This window comes from Rhodamnia argentea, chromosome 8 (genome assembly GCF_020921035.1).
Source record: "Rhodamnia argentea isolate NSW1041297 chromosome 8, ASM2092103v1, whole genome shotgun sequence".
Taxonomy (NCBI): Eukaryota; Viridiplantae; Streptophyta; class Magnoliopsida; order Myrtales; family Myrtaceae; genus Rhodamnia; species Rhodamnia argentea.
In genome coordinates, this window is record NC_063157.1 from 26,664,948 (window position 1) to 26,683,242 (window position 18,295).

The 18,295-nt window shown below is 38.5% G+C and overlaps 1 protein-coding gene across 2 annotated transcripts; it reads left to right on the plus strand.

The window, feature by feature from the left end:
- The first annotated feature begins 1,057 nt into the window (after positions 1 to 1,057).
- Positions 1,058 to 18,287, plus strand: LOC115738218 (MAP3K epsilon protein kinase 1-like). Of its 2 annotated transcripts, none has more exons than XM_030670773.2 (24): positions 1,058 to 1,319; positions 2,361 to 2,495; positions 3,578 to 3,598; positions 3,822 to 3,895; positions 3,988 to 4,078; positions 4,156 to 4,239; positions 5,023 to 5,124; positions 5,875 to 6,006; positions 7,048 to 7,119; positions 7,502 to 7,605; positions 8,876 to 8,966; positions 9,090 to 9,479; positions 10,236 to 10,562; positions 10,647 to 10,691; positions 11,701 to 11,880; positions 11,978 to 12,061; positions 12,340 to 12,437; positions 12,531 to 12,614; positions 13,701 to 14,473; positions 14,568 to 14,956; positions 15,034 to 15,168; positions 16,150 to 16,556; positions 17,013 to 17,127; positions 17,718 to 18,287. In XM_030670773.2, the coding sequence occupies exons 1-24, from the start codon at positions 1,260 to 1,262 to the stop codon at positions 17,892 to 17,894; spliced, it is 4,170 nt and encodes a 1,389-aa protein (XP_030526633.1). In that variant the 5' UTR covers positions 1,058 to 1,259; the 3' UTR covers positions 17,895 to 18,287. The 2 variants fall into 2 exon arrangements, with proteins under 2 accessions (XP_030526633.1, XP_030526634.1); XM_030670774.2 differs by having other exon boundaries at positions 14,571 to 14,956.
- The last annotated feature ends 8 nt before the right edge of the window (positions 18,288 to 18,295 follow it).

An 18,295-nucleotide genomic window follows, 5' to 3' on the forward strand; every position in this document is an offset into this window, starting at 1 on the left:
TTGAATCCTATCGGCTCTAGTCTATCCATACACTATTCCATACAATTATCCCCGACAACCCCCATACACTGTCCATACACTTCGAGCCATTGTTATTGATTCCAACTCCGAAAGTCCTACCGATGGAATCACTCACCCACACACGCATCAAGTTCCTAATGCGAATACATTTTTTTTTTATAGGCTTTGGTTATTTAAAAAAAATTTCAAATAAGGGATCAAAGTCTCATCGTTTTCTCAAATAAGGATATGAAATGAGCCTTGTTTCAAATAAAAGCCTCAAATACCCTCATTATTTCAAAGAAAGGTCCGGCCGAAGAGCATTTTTCGTCCTTTACTTTTTTAATTTTTTTCTTTCTTTTTCTATTTTCCTTTCCTTTTCTTTTTTCTTTTTCCTATCCCCCCAAGCCATTGATGGCGTCGAGCGAGGGTCACCCTCATTGGATTTGGCGAGGAAAGCCCTTGCCCACCCGGGCGGAGGGCAACCCTCACCCGACGCCTACGATGGCAAGGGCATGGGAGAGGAAAAAGAAAAAAAAAAAAGAAACATGAAAAATAAAATAAAAGGAAATAAAAAAGAAAAAAGGTAGAAAATTTAAAAAGAAAAGGAACACTTCTTTGTAATAATGAAGTCACTTCATGTCTTTATTTGAAAAAAAAAATTATTTTGAGCCTTAATTTGAGAAAACAATGAGACTTCATGCCTTTATTTGAAATTTTATCGCATACTTACGTAATATTTCAAATTGATAATTTATTTATTTTATAAATGTTTTTCTAAACTCATTTTTGCATCTAGGCTTAGCAAACAAAGCCCTTGGAGACTTAAAACTGGCAAAAAGGATGGGTTGAAACTCCCACTTGGGAAATATCTTAAAGGCGAAGACCGTAAAAGGCAAGAAATCCACTTTTAACAGGCCAGATCCTTGCAAGTGCTCGTCGTAATCCGAGCTGGCTTCCAATTTCGTTATTTCGTAATTTGGAAAGTCGCAATTTAAAAAAAAAAAATCCATGTAAATAAATAACCCAAAAAATGAATAATACTCACCGATCTCTCTTTTTCTCTCTCTCTCTCTCTCTCTCTCGTGCGCTTTTTTGGTTTGGCCTCTGCTGTGTTGCCGGAAACTGATGCTCTGCGTCGCGCCAATTCCGTCCGCAATGTGCGATTTCTAGGGTTTTTCTCTCCTCTGCTCGGGCGCGATTCCCTCGTCCTCGTCGCCGGTTCTATGTGAGGGACGACTTCGGAGGAGGGAGGAGAAATGGCTCGCCAAGTCACCACCTCGCATTTCCACAAATCGAAGACTCTCGATAACAAATATGTGAGTCTCCCGTCTCGCGATCACAAGCCGGAATTGCATGTCCTGCGGACGGGAACGTTTTTTCACGGTTCATTTGGGTTCTAGAATTAGTGCTGAGCGCGGTTGAGTGTAGAATTTTTTTTTTTTTTTTTTTTTTTTTGGTGGGGGTGGAGGGGGGTGGGGGTGGGTGGGGTTCCTTCCTCTCTCTCTCTCTTAAATTTTTTTTGGGCCGGGGAGCGGGGGTGGGGGAGGGCCGGTGTTTTTTCGCGACAGTGTTTCTCTCATTTTGATTCTGCTTTTGATCTGGCAAAGCATTATGGCATTGTGAATTGCAAAAACACTCTCTGTATCAATTCCACATTCACCTGCTCGGAAGCTGCTAATACGTAGCATTTTGAGTCTTTACTTCATTTCCCTTGTATAAGAGTCTCATCTCAATTACCCTTTTGGCCTATTAATAAAACAATTCATGTAAATCGCAGTTTTACTTGTTGAATACCATAGTTCAGTAATTTCGGGACTTGCTCATCCTGAAAGAAGTATAGGAAAATAAACCTGGTGGTGGCGCTTTAAGCAGATTGAATAACGTATGCTGTGAAGAGCTGCAGTTTTTTTATATATCCAGAGTATGAACAACCTTTGTGGGTCGAATATAAAATAGTTAAACATTTAGAGAAATTTTCTTCTGGATAGTAAAAAATGTGCTTGCTATGTAGAGTGTGGAGTGATGCTTGTTAAGCCCTAATCAACAAGAAAATCTTGTTGTGGTTTTGTCTCTCTTTTCATTAGTGTTTTGCTTTTCTGGTTCTATTCATATCCTAAAATTGTTTCACGAATTGTCTTAGATTATTATTTGTTTGTTCTGATTTTGGAGTTTAAGAACCGTTTCAGTCTTCCATTATCTGAAAATAGTCTTCGGTAGATATCTTGTGTGGCCCTTGTCAGTAATTATCTCTTGGTGTATCGTACTTCCTTTCTTTGGGGCAATATCAATGGATGTATTATATTTTGTTGACACTCAGTGCTAGCATTTTTTAATTTTGTGGTGGACATTTGGTGTAGATGCTTGGAGACGAGATTGGAAAAGGAGCATATGGTCGAGTTTACAAGGGTTTGGACTTGGAGAATGGAGACTTTGTGGCAATTAAGCAAGTTTCATTGGAGAACATTGCTCAAGAGGATCTTAATATTATTATGGTCTGCACTATTGATCTTTGATATTCTTTAACTGTTGTTATACTCTCTTTTGATAACTCAATGTGAGTGAAAGCTTACAATAGCTCCGTTTCTCCAATATTTTTAAATTTTAAGCTTGTAGCCCAGGAACATCTTTCCATGTCTTCTTTAAGCTATAAACGTCTAATGGTATGTAGGGAAAGAAGAGAGGTTGATGGCTGAATATGTGAAATTGCTTTATGGATGGCTGGAAAATCTTGTGAAGACTAATCTATGGGTGGCCAGATTATTTGTTGCTGCCTGATCTGTGAAATTCAAATGCTGTTTTTTTGTTCATCGAGCTTTCTTGTTAACGTGGAAGGTTGCAGACATGCTGTAGTATTCTAGGAAAAACAAAAAAAGAAAAAGATGAAAAGGTACAAATGACTTCTTAGTTCATTCAATTTTCAATGCATGGGCGATTCTTGCTTGTCCACATTATTTTAAGTAGATGCTATCCTGGAAAATGACATTATCGACTAAGGGACTGGAAGTTGTCATCGAGAAGTGTTCTAGTCCCTTAGTAGATGCTATCCTGGAAAATGACATAATCGACTAATGACATTATCGGCGATGGGTAAAATCATTGTCTCCTCTACCTCCTGAGGAGAGAGTAATTAGTGCTGGAACACTGCACTACCCTCTCAAGGAGCCAAGACCTCATTCCTTCTTATACTAAGGAGTACCTTGATCATGTATCTGTACCCTGATTATCATTGCACTGGAAGCACTGAACCAAGACTTGTATTTCCTTTTTAGTCGTGGTATTCAAATAACTTTCATATGTTTCATCCTGCATTGGATAGTATTGTTAATAAGCACGTGATTTTTGGGAATGGTAACTGTGGCTGAAGTAATTCCTGACATTATAAAAGGAACATATGCCAAGGAACTAGAAGTATCTAGGTTCTTTTTTTGCCAAATGTAGATTTTATAAGCTGTTATCAGGGCATTTCTCCCTTGAGGGCTTGTTTTCTTTATATACTGCTTACTTTTACTGGCTTCGAGTCTGTCTCATTGCTATTTTTCTTTCAATATGTGGGCGACATATTTGACTGGATCAGCAAGAGATTGATCTACTGAAGGTACCTTTTCATCTTCTCTGCTGTAGATATTTGAATTGCACTTCTTTTTCTGCAATCTGCTTTCTCGATAAGGTTTTATGTTGGCAGTGCTTCTTGTAGTTTAGGACATTGGATTCTCTGCAGGTTCTTCCACTGCTAAAACTAAGCTCTTGTTTGATTTATGAAGAGAGTGCATCTTGACAGTAGTAGTTAACCTATGTGTATTGCAACTATGCCCTTGCAGAATCTAAACCACAAAAACATTGTGAAATATCTGGGGTCCTCGAAAACAAAGACTCATCTCCACATTATCCTTGAGTGAGTAGACTCAAATAGTTCTTGTGAAGAAACTGTCATAAAAAAAGGACTTCAATAGTTACTTTTTACTCAATTTAATTTCTTTTGCATAGATATGTGGAGAATGGATCACTTGCAAACATTATCAAGCCAAACAAGTTTGGACCTTTTCCAGAATCATTGGTTGCTGTCTACATAGCTCAGGTTTGAGTATATCCCTGCTTGTGTTTCTCTTTTGTTGAATAGTGTGTTCTAGTGCTGTATCATTCTATGTTATGCAGGTTTTGGAAGGGCTGGTTTACCTACACGAACAGGGTGTCATTCATCGGGATATTAAGGGGGCAAACATTTTGACGACAAAAGAGGTAATCCTTCATAGTTACGTCAAAGGTTAAATAATTGCTCAATCTTCCGGTGGGCCTATTCTTTAGTGGGAACTGGGCCCTCTTCCCTTTATTTGACTTTCCATGATTCCCAACCTTCCATCAGTCCCAGCCCTAGCATTTCATTCTGCTCCTTCCAAGTAATCCATGTTTCTGTCTGCTTCGATCTCTTCTTTTCCGGCTAGTTAGTTGCATAAGTAAGGTCTACCCCTTCTGTGTGGCACGAGGTTATCAACCGACAAGAAGAATTCAATGTGACAGATGGCTTACTCCTTTCATTAATTTCTTTTTGACGTGTGTACATGTTATATTAAACATGCGTCAGGAGATTTCATTTGTTAGAGTAATTAAATATTAAACCATGCCTTCATCTATAAGTTTAAGCTTTCAAAACAGCTGGCTGTGATTCCACAAAATCTAACATGGTATCGGAGCGGGAGGTCCCGAGTTCAAATTTTTCCATGCCCCATTTGCCTCCCAATCGTATATGTCCACGCTTAGTACTTGGCAAAAAGACTAGACTAAGTGTGAGGGGGAGTGTTAGATTAGTTAAATATTAAATCATGCCTTTATCTGTAAGCTTAAGCTTTTAGAGCAGTTGACGTGGTCCCACAAAATCTAGCTGTTTCTTTTGTGCCTCTCATGTTCCATACTTTCCTCTGCTTCTAGACATGCAATTATCTACTGTTACATCTTCCATGGCTTTTGGTTTTTTTCTTCTCTTACCCACTTTCTGAGGTTTTGTGCCTTCATATGTACTCTTAGGGACTTGTCAAACTTGCTGATTTTGGTGTTGCTACAAAGTTAAACGAGGCTGATGTGAACACTCATTCTGTTGTTGGAACTCCCTATTGGATGGCACCTGAGGTATATATACTATGTGTCGATTAGTCAGATTTATCTCGTATATCATGTTTATCTCAGAAAGAAGATGATATTTCTATAATTCCTGTTGTAGGTTTTGGGAAATGTGCTGTATAATCTTGTAAGATATTCATTGCGTCCGCATATGTGTCTGCTGCATTACAAAGTAATCACAAGTGACAACAAAATTGTTTATCATGTTATTAACAAATTGTACCTGAATTTCTTTATCTGGTAATGAGGACCAGAACTTCCAGAGCTGAATCGCGGGAATAATATAACCTAGGGTCTTTCAGTTGGTGACACGATTGATTTGTTTCTAACTTTTCACCATAAAATCACCGAGAATTCTTCTGGTTGGATAACTGCTTTAACTGTGATGCTCTATTGATGTGGCAGAAATTAAAAAATCCATAGTAATGCGATTGATAAGTTTGTATTTAACTGTCATCTAACATGTGAGTACGTATAATTTTTTCAGAATATTGTTAATTGGAGTTGGTACAGTCTGGACATGCTTTATTATATGTCATGTGACTCTTGTTATGTTGCTTTTATAATGCCTTTTGGTAATGCTTCAAGTGTTTTGTTATTTGGAACTCCACCTAGCACTGCATGTTGGTCTATGTTTGTGTTAGCAAATTTGGTTAGTTGTTTAAACAAATTCTATCCTTTGCTGGTGATCTTCTCTCGATTGTGTTATTGTAGAATATGCAGTAAAGCTCATTCTTGTGAAACTCTTTAATTTTCCAGGTGATTGAAATGTCAGGGGTTTGCGCTGCATCAGATATTTGGAGTGTTGGCTGTACAGTGATTGAACTTCTCACTTGTGTTCCACCTTACTATGATTTGCAACCTATGCCAGCTCTTTTCCGGATCGTTCAGGTTTTTCAATAGTTCTCTGAAGTGTCTTTCATCGATGAGTGTGTTTGGGGAGAATCCTTCCTGCTTTTGAAATTCTATGAGATCAGTGTCTGGGACAATTGCAAGATATATCTTAACATTTTACTATTTACAGTTTTCCACTAGGACTTCTGATTTTGGCAACCCATCACCCTCAATATTTCAACTCGAGCATATTATTACACGCAATAATAGTGTATAAATGTTTTCTTCTCACCTTCAACTTTGGCAAATTGTGAAGTTCCCCAACCAACTCTCTAATTATTGAGATCTACCCATCAAATTTGATTACTGACATTCTTCTCATTTACGCTTTCAATTTGAGCATATTACCCTGCATTTCTACTTGAGATAACATGAGTGAGCCTGTCTTGCCCCTTTGTCTACATCAGGGTTGTCAGAAGAACTGTAGTGGATATAATGCAAAAAACAAACTAGAAATTTAACAATAAATAGTTGTCGGGGAAAAAATGAAATAGTTCAGAAGGCAAGAATATACGACGTTGGGTAACTGCTGCACCCTTTTGCTAAGTCTGGCCATACACGTAATGCAGTTTTTAGTTTGACAGGTTTCCCTCCTCGATATGTCATCTAGCCTAATGGAAATTTCTTGTAGATTAGTTCTTTAAGGAAGAGTGTTTCCTTATGGAATAATTGGTTTGCCTTTCTGAAAGCATCAAGAAGGATATTGTATGCATGTTTTGTACTGTACATGACTTTTCTAGTCGATCAATAGGGTCAAAATAGCTATTTGGCGTTTCTTTTGGGAATCTTAACGAATAAATTGTAAAAATGTGTAGTACGTTTGGGTAATTGCAGAACTTTTGGAAGGGGGAATTTTCAATCAATATTTTTGTTTTCCTATGCATAATAATGTAGAGACTTGAGCAATGAAGCATGTGATTGATCCACTAGAGGATGTGTGAATAAGATTTTCTGTTTGCATTTTAGTTATCTTTTAATTATTAGAGTTGTGGAGACAGAATTGTGTCTCATTGCTTTTTCTTGTTTTCCCCCCTTCAGGATGATCATCCTCCCATACCTGATAGTCTATCTCCTGATATTACTGATTTTCTGCGTCAGTGCTTTAAGAAGGTATGTGGATTTTTTCTAGCAAATAAATGCTTGATCTAATCTTTTTGGATATCTATTCTCTTTATCTCTCTCTACTCTCTCTACCCCCTTCCCTGGGGCTAAACGTGTAATTCAATGGGAGAACGGCATGTATAGTGTGAAGATGGATGCCAGATTCAACTATTGGGTATCTAGATTCTTGTTTTCCCTGCTCTGATATATAATGGGAATTGGAGGGGAATCTTCTGAGTGATTCTCGAGTAACTTTTTCATGGACTCTATCAAGAAGTTCGATTATGTTTCTGTAGTAGACTCGTAGTGCCATCTTGTCTAAAATATTTTGCAGAATATACTTCAATGGTTCTTAAAATGTCTTTTACATACACCTATATCCTTATTCCAGGATGCTCGACAGAGGCCTGATGCAAAAACATTACTTTCGCATCCTTGGATACAAAATTGTAGGCGCGCCTTGCAATCTTCTCTTCGTCATAGTGGAACATTGAGGTATATACAATTACAGCACTAGTCTTTGTATTGGAAATGTTTGTGTGTAAACTCTTCCATGTAATATCTTTTAGTACTTGGAGCTGATATCACTTGATATGACAAGGCTTGCCTGAACTAGCATAGCTCTTTTTGAAGCCTACTGGTTAAAATCCACTTGAACTCACCCCCTTTTCTTCACGGGCATCAGAGTTTCTATATATTTTTTCAATAATCACACCTCAAGATAGTTTATGTCAACTGGATCTTTTTGTATAACAACTTTGCTTGCTATATTCTGATGAAGCTTATCATGACCAGCTTGTGCTCATTATTTAAAAATTGTAAGCATATTGCAAGGACTAAAACATAATTGGAGTGGAGATAATTATACAGTTATAAGGCTGCAGATAGAAGGAATCATAACTGGAATAGGATAACAGATGAGGTAATTATAATATCTCATTTGTTAGTCATGGCCTTTCAAGAACCTATTAAAGGACTTTTGGAGACCGACTCTGACACAGATATTAAATCATGATTTTCATTTGTCCTAAATGTCGGTTGCACCTATTGTCTTCAAACTGGGACTTCCCTATATCACTAAACTTCATTTTTACTAGGAATCTTCATTTTGTAATGTCCAAGGAAACTTTAATCAAGGTCCTTTATACCTTCTAAAGACAAATTGAATTGTTTCTTGTGCTGGGGATGCTGGTAAACTTGCAAGTTGCAGATAAGAAGAAGAGTTATAAACATAAGTAGGAATTGACCTCGTGTAATATCTCTCTGTTAATGTAATTATTTCTCTCCTGGTCTATGATGCATGTTTCAAATTTCATGTGTGAATTTACTTCGCATTGAATGCACAAAACCAATAAGATGGTGGAATTGATACCAGAAAACTTACGTTCAAAACATGAACATCTTTTGAGGCTTACAAAATGGATCAAATGGAAGAGTTCAATCTTTTAGAGATTTTTATCCTCTCGATACTAGGGCATGGTTTCAGTGGGACAAAATATTTGTGTTGAGGTCACGCATGATTGCACTGACCTCAAAATTTTAGAACTGTTGTGTATAAGGCTTTGCCAACAACTATTTTATTCACTGTCCTAATCTTTTGGTTTGCAACACCTTTACTGACTCTCATATAAGATCATTCATGAAAGTTGCTCATTGTTGGTTTGACCTGCTACTTGGGGGCCTCTCAAAAACTGTTGTATGGTTGGGTTAATTATACTTGCAAATTCTTTTGGCTGCTGATCTTGATATAGTTCTTTGCTCCCAGAAATATACAGGAAGATGTTTCAATGGATCCAGAAAGTGCCAATGCGGATAATGAGGGTGTCAGCAGAAGTCCTGCCGCAGAGAAAGTGGAAGTAATTTCCTTTGGACCTCTGTAACACTATACACTAGTCTACTGCTATTTTGCCTGCTCAGAGAATGCATTGCTTCGTGGTTATCTCTGTTGTTGTGTCAATAGTTTGTTTCATGGATTTCAGGATCTGGTGAAAGAAGAATATGTAAATGTGGAGGTGGATAGAGGTGGATCTGATAAAGATAATTCTCCAGATCATACCGTCAAACCAGATGATACAGAAGATGATCTCTCGTCATATCAAGTTCCCACTTTAGCCATACTAGAAAAGTCATCTCTACAACTTGGTTCCGCAATGGAGAATGCTGAAAAGGAGATAGACACATCATGTGAACATATGGCTCTGGAGCACCCAGAGAAGAGTGACCATGATGAAGCACTCATTAACTGTGAGATGGGGTCTCCTGAATCAAGTCGGAGAAAGAAAACAAAAAATGGAGGAACAGGAAATTTAAAGCATGCCGAGAATAGTTCATTTGGTTTTGGTTCAAAATCTCAAGACAGTTTCAAAAAGGTAAAGTTGCATAAATTTGCGTCTGGTTCGTTATACTTTGGTTGATGGCATGTTGTCATAATGCTGGTTGTCATGTACATCTGCTATATATGGTTCACCATGCTATTCAGTTGCGTCTCTTTACGGTAATAGATGAACACTGTCTGAAAACTCCATAGTTTTGCAATCAACTTCGTAAACCAGGAGTTATAACCACGAGGTTCTTACATGTTATTGGTGGACTAAGTAGAGAAGGAGCTCCTTTCAACTCGGATTTGTCACTGTTAGAGCATTTAAATATCAAAAGTTTTGATTAGGGGCCAGTTATCTCACAATGTCTACATGGTATCAAAACAGAAGTTTCTATATTTGAATCTCTTTGGTCCCCTAGTTTACTCTATGAATAAAATTAATATCTATGCTTTGATCTTAGGTGAAATCTCAGCCTACATATGAGGAAGACCTGCGAATGACATTATTGTCATCTGACCATCTGTTTATTTCCCACTTCCTTACATTTGATACAACCAATTGAAGGAGGGATATAATGTTCTTGATCTAAGTCTTCTACTCTACTGATATTTGAGTGCTATTGTTTATGCATAAAAGGCTGTTAGGAGACACCGTTTTAGTGGGTATGATTGTCACTCTTTCCATTTCTTTGATATTGTAATCTTCTGATTGAACATAAAAACACATTTGCATCTTGAGAGTCTCAATCTTGGAATTTTCATATTTAATATTTTTATCTAATCAGTTTTCTCGATCTTTTTAAAGGCTGCAAAGATGCCGGTCACAAATGAATTGAGTAGATTCAGCGATACTCCGGGAGATGCTTCCTTGGATGATTTATTCCATCCCATTGACAAAAGCATGAATGGTCGAGCAACTGAAGCCTCATCTTCATCAGCATCCACATCACATCCAACTCAAGGCAATGCGCATTCGACTGAGGCCGGGAAATATGATCTTGCTACGAAATTGAGGGCTACAATTGTTCAAAAACAAATGGAAACTGAAACTGAGCAGCATAACGGTGGCGGTAATTTGTTACGCCTAATGATAGATGCTTTGAAGGACGATGTGATTGATATTGATGGTTTGGTATGAGCAAGGATCTCGAGCAAATCTTATTGTTCCCCTCGTATTTCTTCTTCTCACTATTGTGCTTGTGTTGTCTTTGTTCAGGTCTTTGATGAAAAGTTGCCAGGAGAACATATATTTCCTTTGCAGGTTTAATTTGATTCCCTTTAACCACTTCAGCTAGTTAGTTCCTTTTCTCAAATCTAATGTTTCCCTGTTGTCTTCCTTTGCATAGAACAATGCATTTGGAACTGACTATGATATCTTTTTTACGCTATGATGATGGTCATACACGATAAAAAGAGTGATCTCATAGGCACTTCAGTCTATATCTGCTGGCTATTGAAATTGGTGGAAGCTGAAGAGACCTGACAGTGGTTGCGTGTTTATTGCTCTTCTTTGGTTCTGCTTTAATTCTATTGCTTACATTATGTAATTTAGATGTCTTTGGTGGCTCGAGCTATAGCAAAACCTCGTCCCCCACCAATGCATCAATTTGGCATGTAGATGTAAGTTGTTAATTGCATCTTTAGCGTCTTGTTGTGTTTCACCAATACTATTGGATTTTCCCATGTTTGGCAGTTATTAATGAGCAAGGGTCAGAGCTGTACAACTGATTGGTGGTGATTATCTGGGGAGGACAACTGACGTGAAAATTATCTGGATCAATGTTGCATTTCTACTTACCCCCCATGAATGGGCAGTCTCTTTCTGGCTATGGTGCTAGTTAAATAGGATTGAATTAGCAATTAAGGATGATGTCACTTCTGCTCAGCTCAACTGTAGTCTCTGTTCTTAATAAAAACTTGTTGTATGTATATGACATACAAATACACTTTTGAGAATTGTGTCATGCATGGAGGTGATTTAGCATCTGATGGAAGTAGAGGGTTGGTGGTACTTTGCTCCCATTAGGATCCATACTTGTCTGCTGGGAAATAACTGGCAGGTTCCTGTTTAATTAATTCACCTAAAGAATATTTGTCATGTTTTATTCCAAAATTGCGGTGAGTATTTGCACTGTGTCTGCAAGTCGTGCTGTAAATACTGTTATGTGCATGTGTAGTAGAATCTGTCAGTGGCCCACCTTTTCTTTCAGTGACCACTTTTTCTTGACATGAATTAATTCTTATCTTCTTGCTCTGCTTTTCCATTTCAGGTTGTTGAGTTTGGGAGATTGGTTGGATCTTTGAGACCAGACGAATCAGAAGATGTGATTGTTTCTAACTGCCAAAAGCTTATTGCCATATTTCACCAGCGTCCAGATCAGAAACTCATATTTGTCAGCCAACATGGCTTGCTCCCCTTAATGGAATTGCTAAAAGTTCCTAAAAATCGTGTATGCTATTTCAATTTCTTGCCTAATCTTGGTTATCCAACAGTTCGTAAACCATGGCAAGCAGTACAATATTAAACTACTTTTCCTGCCATTGCAGATAATATGTTCGGTGCTCCAACTTATAAATGAGATAATTAAGGATAATACTGACTTTCAGGAGAATGCTTGTCTTATTGGTTTGGTAAGTGCTTTGAACATTCAGGTTGCAATATCCAGAAACCTGTTCTATATATCAGTTTCTGTGATAGATATTTATTAAGATGAGTATATTCGAAGCATTTTTCTTTGGATCTCGTCTCTTTTTGAGAAACTTACTGTGATTTATTTCAATTCACATTGATAAGCGAGGCACGTGACTTCAATATTCTTTTGTGCATGTATTTTACTACTTCGGCGTAAATTACCATGGTATTTTGCTGTTGAATTGGATGCCTGATTGGTGAGTCTGTCCAATTACAGATCCCAGTGGTAATGAACTTCGCCGTCCCCGTCCCTGATCGCCCCCGGGAAATTCGCATGGAGGCAGCTTATTTTTTCCGGCAGCTTTGTCAATCCGGGTATTTTTATGTTTTTTGGTTAGTATTGGCTTGTTGTGTTTTGATGGGAGGAGTTAACGATGCTGATTGATCGGTGGTTGATGGTTGGTACAGCTCCTTAACACTGCAGATGTTCCTAGCTTGCCAAGGAATACCTGTCCTTGTGGGCTTTCTGGAGGCTGACTATGCTAGACACAGGTTTGCTGTCTTCTACTCTGATTACTGACTTTATATTGGCGCTATATAGACAAGGCTAAGAAGTAGGTGATGAAGGGGGAAAACGGTAGCAAGTTTGACGTATGCTATGCAAATTAAGATTTATTGTATTGCACTGATACCAAATTACTAATTGTTAAGAGTTTTGACAGTAATTTCTTAATTTGACAAGATGCAATCACACAATTGCACCCTTGGTTTATTGCCTATGAATTTTGTTAGAGGACTTAAGGCCAAATAACTAGGAGCAAAAAAGCGAAAAAGATTTTCAAGCTGGACGATGTTGCGTGTTAAAGCAAATATCAATGGTTCTACAAGATAATTCATGGACCAATATGTCATTAATAATAAATTATGAAGAATGTGTCTAAAATTCGGTGAGCCAGTGCCACACTTTTGTTAATGTGCAATATATGACAATAATTTTTGCCAGACTTTGAACTTAATTTTGTAAAAAAAAAAAAAAAACAGTTACACCAGATTTTGGTTCCTTTTCAAGTATTTTTTTGTGGGCTTGCTTAATATTCTGTAATTTGCAAATCCAATAAGTGGTGGTTGGGAAGTTGTTGATATAGATAGCCGGAATAGGACCTTTCCATACTCAAATCCCATAATGTTACACCATAAGTAGCAACACCAAATTTAACCATTTGCCTTTTGGAATGAACTTAAAGCCATCATTGATCAGTTTGGATCCTAGCATCTCCATTTCATGATAGTTTGATCCTTTTTTTTTAATTTGTTCATCTCTATTTTGATGCTTAGTTTCATATTTTGAAGCCTGTTAAGTAATTTATGTGTGGAGACTGTCTGGTGGCTCATGGCTTTGTAGCAAGGAAGAGTAATTATCCATAGTGGTGCATTTAGGTTGCTGGTAATGTTCTTGTGCATGGCCTTGTGCTTGTTGAATTATGTTTCTAAAAGCTTGAGCCTTTTGGTGAACACTTATGATCTATATGTGGTCCACTTCTCTGGAGTTTTTAACTTCAATTTGGGCTGTGATCTCCATCTTTCGACCTATTGATTGATATTTGTAACTGTATTGAGACAAAATGTTCTGTATTACAGGGAAATGGTTCATCTGGCTATTGACGGTATGTGGCAGGTATTTAAGCTTCAGCGCTCGACTCCTCGGAAGGAATTTTGCTTCATCGCTGCTAGTAATGGAATCCTTCTGAGGCTAATCAATACACTATATAGCTTAAATGAGGCTGCTCGGTTGGCTTCTATATCTGGAGGGACTGGCTTTCCAGGGGATGGTTTAGCTAGATGGCCACGGTCTGGTCAATTAGATCCTAGTCATTCTGCTTTCCTGCAGAGTGAGGCACTCGTTTCTGCAGCTGACCAGCCAGATAATTTTAAGGTTAGGCACGGAATTGCTGATCATTCTCTGCCAGCTGGAGTGCAGGAACCTTCACGTGTTTCAACTTCGAATTCCCAGACCTTAGATGCCAGTCAATCTGATTCCCGCCATCTTCCCATAGACCTAGATAGGCTTCAATCTTGCAGTTTGGCAATTGACTCTTCGCGAGGAGAGCTCGAACTTAGACAACAGCGCATTCCCAATTCCGCAAATAGGATATCCACAGATAAGCCTTTGAAATTGACGGATGGTGCATCAAATGGACATTCCAGTTCGGTAACCTCTCAGCAAGAGCAAGTGCGACCTCTACTTAGCTTGTTGGAGAAGGAGCCGCCTTCCCGACGTTTTTCTGGCCAACTCGAGTATGTTCGTCACCTATCTGGGTTAGAGAGACATGAAAGCATATTGCCTCTACTCCATGCTGCTAATGACAAGAAGACAAATGGAGAACTAGATTTTGTGATGGCTGAATTTGCAGGTCTTGTAATTGGTTTGAATAATCTTCTGATAAATCTAGCCTTGATCTCCTATTATTGTAAGTCTTGAATCTATATTTTATGTCCTTTATGTAGCAGAAGTCACTGGGCACAGAAGGGAGAATGTGAATGTTGACTCTACTCCTAGAGCTTCACACAAGACAATAAATAAGAAGACAGGACTGCCTGGATGTGAGGGAGCTACTTCCACATCTGGAATTGCATCTCAGACTACTTCAGGTGTGCTATCTGGTTCTGGTGTTTTGAATGCCAGACCAGGAAGTGCAGCATCATCCGGGTTGCTTTCACACGTGGTCTCAACTCTGAATGAAGATGTAGCGCGAGACTATCTAGAAAAGGTTGCTGAACTTCTACTTGAGTTTGCACAAGCGGATACAACTGTTAAATCATATATGTGTAGCCAGGGTTTGCTCCTCCGTCTTTTCCAGATGTTTAACCGGATAGAGCGCCCCATTCTTTTGAAGGTACACTTATAACGCACGTACTTGTCCTGTATGTCATGAGCATGCTAATAATTGTTCGTCTTCATTTGATCTCAAAGATACTGAAGTGCATAAATCATCTCTCAATGGACCCAAATTGCTTGGAAAGTCTCCAGCGTGCAGAGGCAATTAAATATCTGATTCCGAACCTTGAACTTAAAGACGGGCCACTTGTATCGCAGATACATCACGAGGTATGGCCTCAGTTTACTTGATTGGTCAGAGTTTGTTTGATTTGTGAAAGATACTTGGTGGACGATGCCAGTCGATTATATATCATGGTGCTGCTTCACTTTATCCGAAAATACTCATTGTATAAGTATGCTTTGGAATGCAGGAAACTCCAAAAGTTGTGTCCTAAAAAGGATAATCATACATATTGGATATTTAAGGAGTCAGGATGTGTGTATTTACTGTAATGGACACCTAATTAAACTACTCTTTTCACCCGTCCACTTATTTTTATAGTGACCGAAAGATATTAATTGTGGGCTGTGTCGGCTGTGGCACGTTGACTCTAACCACAGTGATTCTGAGCCGGTCTAAAGCAGACAGACTGATGCTTAGGGTTTTATGGTATAGCAATTGGCTGAGGTTCAAAAACTATGGTGTATTGACTGCTCTGGACACATGAGGCAAGGAACAACACGTGGGAGATGATGCTTGTTTCCTTCTTTGGAAAAACAAGTGTTTGCTAATCTCTAGTTTCCTTTGACCTCAATTTTGCCCCTCCAGTGACTTTGTCAATTTTTCAACTGGTCAACGCTTACAATATTGCTAAATGAGTGGGGTGTTTGGTCTAAATTATGTTGGGTTTGTCGTCCACCAAGGCTTCTCAAAGAAGATAGTGACCTTTCGAGTCAAACTTGGGAGTGTCATTTTCTTTTTGAATGCTTGTTCATATGGTATTTATTAGCTATTTCGGTGGCTGGTGGATTAGCCACTTTACATGGGACAAGATTTAAACAAATGATGTTTCAGCCTGCAAGCACGTTTCTTTATTCTCATTCTGTGTTCTGCCAGACTCATTCAGTTTCAATATCCAAGAGCAAAACTAGTTCAACTGTTCAATTCCTTCGTCTTTCTATGCCTTTGTTCTATAGATTCCGATTACCTGTTGTTTACTGTTTTACACCTTGTAATGTGCTTATGAACTTTATTCTATATTTTGCAAGGTTCTCCATTCACTCTTCAATTTGTGCAAGATAAATAAGAGGAGACAAGAGCAAGCCTCGGAAAATGGAATCATTCCACACTTGATGCATTTTATCGTGACAGATTCGCCATTGAAGCCCCATGCGTTGCCTTTATTGTGTGATATGGCTCACGCATCACGTAATTCAAGGGAGCAACTGAGGGCCCATGGGGGACTTGACGTGTATCTAAGTCTGCTAGATGATGAGTTTTGGTCAGTAACAGCATTGGATTCCATTGCTGTCTGCTTGGCTCATGACAATGACAGTCGGAGAGTGGAGCAGGCATTGTTGAAGAAGGAAGCGGTTCAGAAATTGGTGAAGTTTTTCCAGAGTTGTCCAGAGCAACATTTTGTCCACATTTTGGAGCCTTTCTTAAAAATAATAACGTAAGTGTTATTTGTCTGTGACTTTTGTTCCTTTCACTTGCCTCTCCTACCCTGTAACTTGTCCAAAGAGAGGAAAAGCAGGACCTTGGTATTTTCCTCCATTTCAAAAATTGTTGCTGTATGGTTTTTAAGATAGTTATCCTATATTTGGAGAGGCGGCTTCTTCTTAAGACCCATGATCCTACTGATCATGAGTCTTGTTGCTGAAGATCGCCATGTGGACTTTATAGGAAGTAAGAGGTATCCAGCCATGGCTCTCATATGAAGTAGATTGGGGCAGGAGAAGCTAGTTTAAAGCTGATTTGGGTCAATTTCCTCTTCATTTCTGTTTAACTCTTAGTAGTGCACTATCCACCATATCTTGTGGGTGGTCATTGATTTGCTGGCAAGAAATTTGCCTATGCATCCTTTAACTTTTATTTTTTTATTAAATGACTGGTATACTTCTTCATGCAGCAAATCGTCTAGGATCAATACAACGCTAGCTGTTAATGGTCTAACGCCTTTGCTCGTTGCAAGGCTAGACCATCAGGATGCTATTGCCCGTCTTAATCTGCTCAAGCTAATTAAGGTGCATATCTTTTAACTCCGCTCTTGCTAATGAGTGATGATTTATTTGCATGTTACTATTGGATTTTTTGCTTAGTGCTTTTCTCCACGCCTCTTGTGTGTGCTCAGAAAATGAGAAAAAGCTTAGCGACTTGAAAGGAGTCACAGTTCTTAAGCTTTGAACTCTTGAGCTAGGTTAAAAGAAAATTGAGTTGTCAACTTTCCTCCCATAATGATGCATGTCTATTCTATTACTATCTAATTTCTGTGTCTGAAATTGGTTACATTTACATGATTAAACGATGCCTCCCAACGAGTTGAAACAAGTTACATTCCTGATGCTTTAAACTCTGGGGCTTGGTTAAAAGAAAATTGAGTTGTCAACTGTCCCCCCATAACAATGCATGTTTAATCTTTTACTATCTAATTTCTAAATCTGAAATTGGTTTCGTTTACCGTTATGTGAACAAAATACAAGCCACTTTGTTGACTGTCAAGTTACGACTTTCTTGCTGACAGTAGTGGTTGTTGTGTCAGGAAATATATTTTGGAAGAGCTTTTTGATGTCCTGCTTATGCATCATTTACTGACTTTGTAGTTTTACTGTCGTAGGCTGTTTATGAGCACCACCCTCGTCCCAAGCAGCTGATTGTGGAAAACAATTTGCCCCTGAAACTTCAAAACCTAATCGAGGAACGCAGAGATGGGCAGAGCTCCGGAGGTCAAGTCTTAGTTAAACAGATGGGGACGTCCCTTCTCAAGGCGCTCCACATCAACACCGTCTTGTGATCTCTTTTTTGTCCTTTTTGGCTAGTTCTATCTCCTTTTTTGTACATTGCGTTGCCTTAGGACTTTAGGAGGGATGGTATGTATATGCATGTGCTTTTTTCCCTTTTCTTTTCTTTTGGGTTTTTTCGAGTGATTGCTGGTTGCAAAGAAGACACTGCTTGCCCTCATTGATGTTGGACGCGAAAAGTCCCTGATGACGGTGGCTATATTTTTGTTTGGTGGCCACCTTTTCTTGTCCTTTTTTTTTTTTTTTGGGCTTCTCTTTGGGTGATCAATTTGTCGTATAGTGTTGTCTTTTTCTATTAATGCAATGACAAGTTCGGTAATTATCTATTTCATTGAGCTTCATCCTAGACATAATTGGGACTTAAAGTGACAATTTCTTTTAATTGCTGATTCTT

Coding starts and splice junctions, on each gene's coding strand:
- LOC115738218 (XM_030670773.2), top strand. CDS start 1,260: ATGGCTCGCCAAGTCACCACCTCGCATTTCCACAAATCGAAGACTCTC. Junction 3,896..3,987: donor CATCTCCACATTATCCTTGA/GTGAGTAGACTC, acceptor TCTTTTGCATAG/ATATGTGGAGAATGGATCAC. Junction 7,120..7,501: donor TGCGTCAGTGCTTTAAGAAG/GTATGTGGATTT, acceptor TCCTTATTCCAG/GATGCTCGACAGAGGCCTGA.